General features: G+C 44.3%; 1 protein-coding gene across 1 annotated transcript in view; it reads left to right on the forward strand.

The window, feature by feature from the left end:
* LOC141437627 (laminin subunit alpha-like) overlaps positions 1-8,613 on the forward strand; it is a 98,199-nt gene extending 89,586 nt beyond the window's left edge. Inside the window, 5 exon segments of the mRNA XM_074101079.1 lie at positions 188-360; positions 906-1,145; positions 2,310-2,471; positions 3,979-4,210; positions 6,082-8,613. Of these exon segments, the coding sequence (XP_073957180.1) occupies positions 188-360; positions 906-1,145; positions 2,310-2,471; positions 3,979-4,210; positions 6,082-6,344 (1,070 nt within the window). The 3' untranslated portion in view covers positions 6,345-8,613.
* Positions 8,614-8,869: the final 256 nt, after the last annotated feature.

Here is an 8,869-nt window from a genome sequence, read left to right on the forward strand (position 1 = left end):
CTGTTGCTATTTCATTTCCAGGCAGTTGAAGTGAAAAAGCAGAGTGTAAAACTCGAGCAATAAACCCATTTTCCCCTCGACGTGTCTATCCACCCTCGCCGTACCGGCTCGGGTGGCTATATGAACCTCTTGGGTAAAATGACACGTTTTATGCTCTTGTTGTACAATCTACTATTGTTTGTGTCAGGCACGCGTAACGACAGCCGCATGGAGTACGCGAAGCTGCCGGGCCGGCAGTCGGACGGGCTGGACTTGACCGTGACGCTGCGCACGTTCGACCGGCACGGCGGGCTGCTGTTCTACGCGAGCGCCGCCACGGCGCCGGATCAGTTCCTTGCCATATACATGAAGGACGCACGGGTACGAACTGCATTCTCAGATCAAATAAAAAGTAAAGGTGGAGCGCGGTGAAACGCCCAGTGAGGCCGGTTTTGTAAACATGTGTGCGTGGGCCGGTGTTGCCATAATAATTCTTAGTACCCCGATACTACAAAAATATCGTTACCGTTGAATAACGTTTTTATGGCGTTTTAATTACTTTCACACTTTGATACCGTTACTACAATAAAAAACCATTGATAAACTTTTACAAGAACCAAATAACGGCGGTTTTTACCCAATACCTAATAGGGTAACTACAATAATTATTATAATGGCAACACTAGTGTTGACTTTTTATGTAAAGTAATAAGGTAATAAGGTAATAAGGTAAGGTAAGGTAAGTAAGACAGCCGGTGAAATTACTGGCACTAGAGGTATCCCATCTTAGGCCTCTAGGTTGGCAACGCATCTGCAATCCCCCTGGTTTTGCAGGTGTCTATGGGCGGTGGTGATCTCTTACCACCAGGAGATCCACTTGCTCGTTTGTCATCCAGTCGAATAAAAAAAAAATCTTCTCTCCCCAGCTCCACTTCACGTTCAACTGCGGCGGCGACACCGCCCTCGTGGTCTCTCCTGACACCTACAACGACACCGAATGGCACACGGTCACTGTCATCCGGACGAGCGGGCACGGCAAGATGACCGTGGACTCGGACCGGGTCGGCGAGGCCAGTGTGAGCTGCAACAATCCGGCCGCGCTGGCGCCGCCGTATTATTATGGCGGGCTAAAGAGCTTTGCGGGGAAAGTCAGCGGGCATTTGTCGGTGAGTTATAATAATAAACAACATTACAAAAGCAATAGCAATGTTAAATCAAGCATTAACATATGTGTGAGAGAGAGAGATAATTATTTACACATATTCCATATAATAATAGGGCCTCACTCCACATAGTCAACAAGCAAGCCGCAACGCTATTTTTCAGTGGGCCCATTTAAAAAAATAGGTAGGCAGTACCGCATGGCCATAACGAGGCTTGCTATTAGAGTTCCATTTTTAGCATCGCTAAGCTAAGCTCTGAGTCGCACCTCTGAGTTTATCGAAATTCATGTGCGGAATTACATTTGAAATTTACCACGAGCTTTGCGGTGAAGGAAAACATCGTGAGGAAACCTGCACAAACCTGCGAAGCAATTCAATGGTGTGTGTGAAGTTCTCAATCCGCACTGGGCCCGCGTGGGAACTACTGCCCAAGCCCTCTCATTCTGAGGGGAGGCCTGTGCCCTGCAGTGGGACGTATATAGGCTGGGATGAAGCTAAGCTAGGATTGTGTTCTTGCTTATGGTAATCTCTTGGTTTTCGGCAGGGGAACATCGCAAAGAAGGTTACGTTACTCGTTCCATTTAGCAAAATATTTATTTTTACCTTATTCCCGGCACTATTTTACGTATTATCTTACATATAACCAGCACTGGAAAGGGCCAGATATTTCCTATTTAAAACAGATTTTAATAATGTTTGGTCACTTTTACCGTCAATTTAGGGATCGGTAAATTCCTTCTATAGGATTTCATAATATTTACTCACAAAACGTGATGAAAAACATTGTATGTCGCACGGGCGGTAGGTACTATAATTACGAACACCGCCTCATTAAAGCTCTGTCTTCGACTCCGGGCTTCTAAGACAGTTCGTAAGGGTGTTACCAGACCAATCGATCGATCATCGATCGACGGCATCGATCGATGGTAGAACCGATTGGTCGACGTCGATCGATTGTTTCTACCAGACCAATCGATCGATCATCGATCGATGGTAGAACCGATTGGTCGACGTCGATCGATTGTTTCTACCAGACCAACCGATCGATCGATGCCGTCGATCGATGCCATCGATCGATAATCGCTACCCTAATACCTTATTTACCGCTATTAAGACACAATGTACTATTGTTGCTGGCAGTTGACGTAACAACAACTTGCCTTTCAGGACTTCTACCAGCCCTTCAAAGGCTGTCTCCGTGGTCTGATGATGAACGGGCAGTACGTGACGGAGGTGCTGCGTCGCGTCAATGCACTCCGCTGCACGGATAACATTGAGGAGGGCGTGTACTTCGGACCCTCCTCCAACACTTCCAGCAACTATCTCAAGGTATGTGTCGGGCTGCTGAGATACAAAAGGTCTATACTATGGTCTCGCCGGAAGACCAGCGCTGACTGGAACCGCAGGAGTCTGCATTTATGCTGAGGCGGGATCTTTTTCGCACACAATTTAACATTTGATAATTTTTTTTGTTGTTTCACTGAAAAAAAAGGATAGCTGAACTAGTTTGGCTACTTGACGTTTAGCCAAAATTTACTAATTAGGAACCAAAATAATGCTCATATTGCTAAACTGATTTTGTAAGACATCGCCGAACTTTTAGCTACTAGTAGGCCATAGTTTTGTAGTCACTCAAGTTACGTTACTGTAAGTTATGTTATTTTTTTTGTTACTGTTAGATTTTTTTTTCAGTGTTGCTTATTTTATGTTCTTTTTATATTTTATACTTTTATTGTTTTAGTAGTCATAATTGTATGTACCTACCCATGTATTTTGTGTGTGGAATAAACTTTTTCATTTTCAAAAAGCGACACAAAAAAACAGGATTTGAAACCATAAATTATGAAAAGTCCTTTCGTAAATCCTTGCGAAATGACACATCTACTATAGGTAGTACCATGAGAGTTGAAGTGAATGATTACATAAGAACTGATTGCATAAAAGGAAAATGATTGAATTTCCAAATCTCGCTGTTATTACATGACATGTTCTTTTGTCCGTGACCGCAAAACTCTGGCGGCACTACTTATAATTAAAAAATCGCGTCTAGAATTTTGTATCGACTGAAACGAAAATATGTGAAACGTAAAACGTTTGTCGGCGATTTATAGGGGTATGTCTTCGGGCCTAGGCTAGCCGACGCGGTTTGCGCGGAGCGGGTGGACGCCTGCAGGGCTACTACGAAACTCGAAGTACGTATCGTACCGTCCCTCTTGCTCTCGTATTAAATAGTATAAATGTCAGAGGGACCGCACGACACGAACTTCGAGTTTCGTAGTAGTCCTGCTGTTGAACAATAGTATGTGCATAGGATTGTACAGTCAACAGCACCAATATCTGATACAACAAGCGTGCATAAATATCTGATACGACTATTTCTAGGGCTTGAAGGACGTGTCAGATATTTTTGCACTCACCGCTGTAGCAGATATTAATGCTGGTGACTGTACCTACCTGGCCCTTTACTACGAAGTGCAGAATTCGAACTTCGTGTCTTGTCGTCCCGCTGACGCTTATTTTATTTAATACGAGAGTGAGAGGGATGGTACGATACGAACTTAGATTATCGAATTTCGTAGTAGCCCCTCTGCACCCGTGCCAGCTAGCGTAGGCACATATAAGTTAGATAGAATTATGTCATAATATTCTACGTCGAGGCCGTATTGCCTAACGTTTCTGACACTCGCGATTGCAATCAAATGACAGGTTTCGTATACAAAAACTGTCATTTGATTGCGATCGCGAGCATCAGAAACGTAAGGCATACACGGCCTCTGGTTTATGCCCCAAGGTATGATATAGACCGCCATAGCCATACATGGTCTCCCATCCACAGCTCCACGAGTCCTTCAAAGTGGGCCTCAGCATCTCCGTCTCCATGGAGATAAAGCCGCGCAACTCGACCGGTCTCCTCCTCTCAGTCCACGGCCGCCGCGACTTCATGATCCTGGAGCTGTTGGAGAATGAGGTGTTGGCCAACGTGGAGAACGGGAAGGGCCCGTTCCACGCGAGCTACAAGCTGGCCGACCAAGCTTCGCTGTGCGACGGGAACTGGCATAAAATTCAAGGTTAGTCCCATTCAAGTTTTTTTTTTTTTCAATGTGTTTCTGTGGTATAGGTACTTAGTAGTACCGCTAGGTTCGTTTGACAACTTTGACATTTGCGTCAGTTGAACAACTAAAATGAGTTACACATTTTTCTTAATAATTTTCGAAACCAAACGGACACATTCATACAATATTTTGGGGACACATATATCTGGAGACCCTGTTTTCCCAGCTCGGAATCATGGACTGAGTCTACCTTCCAAATTTTGTTGAAAACGGAGAGATAAACTCAGGGTACAACGGTAGATAGAAATGCCCACCTACCTCCATCGACTGGTGACAGCTCGACAAGCCTCCACGGCTGTAATAGTACATTGTGTCTTAAGGGCGGTAAATAAGTAATTACGAACGAGAGTCTATTAGAAGCCCGAAGTCGAAGGCTGAGAGGGCTTTAATGAGTCGATGTTCGTAATTCTAGTACCGCCCTTGCGACATACAATGTTTTTCATCACATTTGCGAGTGAAATTGTTTATTTATAAAAGAAAAAATAATATTTTTTCAAAAATTGCCGATACCGCTGACTACGCTCTTGGCAGCGCCAGCCTCCACGCCGCCCTCCCCCTCCGCAGCATGCGCCCTTAAAACACAATGTACTATATGATCCGGGAACTGTCAGAGAATGAGGTGGTGGATAACGTGAAGAATGGGAAAAGCCGTTCCACGCGACCTACAAGCTAGCGGACCAGAGGCCGTATTGTCTAATGCCCTCTGGCATACTTGCGATCGTATCTTTCTACCCTAATCCTACCCCGTGTGACAGAAAGAAGTGGTGAAAGCGATTGTGATTGCGAGTACTGTAGATAATACGGCTTCTGTCGAGGTATTGTCCAACGTCCGAGCCACGGGTCCGGGGGGTCGCGATCACTTTCATTTCTACCCTCACCCCAAGTCGTATCCAGAAATAAGCGGTCAATGGTCAATTGTTGTTTCCAAGTGCGTTAAAAGCCGTGGTGGCCTAGTGGTTTGACCTATCGCCTCTCAAACAGAGGGTCGTGGGTTCAAACCCCGGCTCGCACCTCTGAGTTTTTTCCAAATTCATGTGCGGAATTACATTTGAAATTTACCACGAGCTTTGCGGTGAAGGAAAACATCGCGAGGAAACCTGCACAAACCTGCGAAGCAATTCAATGGTGCGTGTGAAGTTCCCAATCCGCACTGGGCACGCGTGGGAACTATGGCCCAAGCCCTCTTGTTCTGAGAGGAGGCCTGTGCCCAGCAGTGGGACGTTATAGGCTGGGATGATGATGATGATGTTAAGCCGAGTTTAGACTTGCAAGGAAAATCATGCAAGTTGCATTACATTGCGAGGCCGCAAAGCCAACGAGTTTGTAGTGATCAACCGAGCGCCGCATGTCAATGCAACTTGCACGATTTTTTTTTGCAAGTCTAAACTCGGCTTTAGACAAGGCCTCTGGTTTCCCGTCAAACTTCCATTTTCAAAATTCTATTGTTTGGCAAAACGTTGCATTTTTGTTAGTTTTTCTCGATTATTCCATAAAAACTGAATAAAAATTAAAAATGTTGTCTGATAGAACACCTTCTTAATATATAAGTTAAAGTCTACTCCAATAATTATGCGTTATAGACTTTTTTTTTCTTTAAAACCGATTTAATGTTTATTAAGAAGTGTTCTATCAGACTACATTTTTAATTTTCATTCAATTTTTATGGAATAATCGAGAAAAACTAACGAAAATGCAACGTTGCCAGCTCAGCAGGCATAAACGCTCTTAAAAAAAAACCTTTCTTTTTTTTTGGAAATTATATTCGAAAATAAAAACTGCTATTTATTTTAATTTTTTATTTACCATGAATCCTACCTAACTTCCAGTGGTAAAATCCCGTCACGTGGTGTCCGTCGGCGTGGACGGTCACTTCTCGGACGCCGGTCTCGGCGTCTCAGGGTCCACGGACACGCGCTCCGCGCTCTACATTGGCGGGCACGAGCGCGCCATATCCAAAGTACGCGGCGTGCACTCCACCAGGGGGTTCACCGGGTGCATCCGGCGCATCGAGATTAGGGATGCGCCGGTGCATATACCGCTTAACGCTGCGGGAAGGGACACGCATATAGGCGTGTGCCCTACAGATTAAAACGTTTGTCAGAAACACGTTTTCTTTCTGATATACAGTGTTTATATGTAACTTTATAGTGAATTGCGTTGCTTTATACACACCCTAATTACATATACTATAGGTAAAAAACTTAACCCTTTTCCAGGCATAGTGCGTTATAGCAAACACATAAATGTACACAAATATTTGACCTTATGAAATGTATAATATGGTACAGTCGCCATCAGATATTTCGGAGCGGCCAAGGTGCTCAAAAATATCGATACAAGAACTCTAATACCTTAATAGTAGAGTGCATGTGCCGATATTTTTGACCACCCTGGCCGCTCCGAAATATCTGATGGCGACTGTACCATCAGTCAATGTGGTTTACCACCCTAAAGTTGATAATCGTTTGCATGTCATAAAACTATAATGCCGATAGACGTGTCTGTCAACTTGAAAGTTCGACTTTAGCGACATATTCATTTGAAAGGAAGTTGTTTAAAAATTGGTAGACCACTTATTTGGCTGATGGTACAAAATCATTTGGATTCGTTAAAAATATTATTCCTTTTTAAATTAATCCCTCATAAGTAAACAACATAGAACTATGGTTTATTTTGTAGTAGCACATCTAAATTCGCGAGGCCTGGAAAGGGGGTTATAGAAGAAGCTCCGAACTTATTATCTCGATGATGCGACAAAAATTTATTAAAAATCTTATACTTAGCTTGTCCAGGATTTTTTTAGCAAACCCATTTCTAATATACTAAATTTACTATAAAATAGTTTTCATTCTGTTATCAGACCGGTAAAGATCTTTTCAAGTTCGGGTCTTAGACCATTAAGATAACCTGTTATATGTATGTAGTAGTAACGTGTCCGTATAGATAAACCGACGTTTCACATACGAAAAATGACTTAAGTCCCACATCAACTCTCTGCAGTACATACAACAGGTCTTCTTAAGTTTTTTACCTATACTTCGTTTCCTGAATTGCCGTTAAACTTCTCACGCCAAATGCGACCGACTTACATGTTTACACTGTTACGGCTTCGGAAAGTTGCATGCAACGATCGACTTAATGCCCTGATCACACTTACCGAGTAGAGTGGCTAGAGAGTGTCCTCGGCCGAGTGCTCGGTTCGTGTGTACTATGACGAGTACTCGGCCTAGTACTCGGCTGAGCAAAATGGCGAGCGAGCCACTCGGACCCTGTTTGTTTACTAGGCCGAGTGCCCACCCCCGCACTCCTCAGCATACCCCGCGCCGACTCGCTCGCCACTCGGCAGGTATGAACTCGTTCACTCGCCACTCGCCAGTCAGTAGCGTCGTCGTAGCGAGCGGCCGCGCAACCGCGTATTGGCCACTGTCACCAGGAAAATCAAAATGCGTGTAAACACCTACTCGCCCACCCTATTCTCTCGGCCGAGTACCAATTTGCTGTCTCGCCATGCTACTCGGTACGTGTGATCAGGGCATAAGGTTACAGCTCAAAAGAGCCCCCCGGCACCCGACCAGCACCGCCTTATTTTCGGCGTCCACTCGTCGACAGGTGGTCCACGGGTGGACGCCGCGTTGACGAGTGGCCTCGCGTGGTCCACGAATTTCCTAGTGGGGGGGTATGAAGGGGGGTGGGGTCCACTCGCCGTCCGCGCGTGGCAACCTCGCAGTGAGGCGATCCGGTGACGCTAAGGAGTTGATGTAGTGAGCGCATGCCCATACAAATCATATGAAGAATACTAACCGCTCGCGGCGAGGCGATGCTGGTCGCATGCCGGGTGGCTGTAATGAGCTGTGACCTTTAATGTTATTGCCGCATTATACTTTTGACACATTATGCTATCTGTTGCATTATGCTACCTTGATTTTTGTTAACCTTCCATAGATCTTTTAAGAAAGCTACCAAAGAATCTACCCAGAAAAGTCGTTTATAAAATTTTCTGATACTTCGTAGGTAATGGTCAATCAGACCCTAATTCTAACACTCATTTTATCGAGACGATAAGAACTACCTATACAACTTAACTAGGCGTCAAAAGAATCGCACATCTAAAAATTCTACTAAGTACTTCTTTGAAAACACCGCCTGACAAAGTTACATAATTATCATGCATGTGTCATTTGAATCATGTTAGTACAATTTGAGTATAATTTGTAATATTACATTTCTAAATTCACCGAAATAAATCATGTCTCAATCCTTATATGTACGAACTTTTAACTATCACATTTTTCAATATGTACTAACGAAGAAGTTTCTGGGGAAAATGACAATAGAAATATACAAAACTGAATACCAAAGCCTTGTTTCATTTTACTTACTTTTAAGCGTGTATTTTTCTAATAACCACAAACTAAGGGTCAGCATCATCATCATATCAGTTGTAGGACGTCCACTGTTGGACATAGGCCTCCCCCATAGACCTCCAGTCGCTTGGGTCGGCAGCGGCCTGCATCCACCATGAACCCGCGGCTTTCATCATCATCATCCCAGCCTGTATACGTCCCACTGCAGGGCACAGGCCTCCCCTCAGAATGAGAGGGCTTGGGCAGTAGT

Source organism: Choristoneura fumiferana, chromosome Z (assembly GCF_025370935.1).
Source record: "Choristoneura fumiferana chromosome Z, NRCan_CFum_1, whole genome shotgun sequence".
Lineage (NCBI taxonomy): Eukaryota > Metazoa > Arthropoda > Insecta > Lepidoptera > Tortricidae > Choristoneura > Choristoneura fumiferana.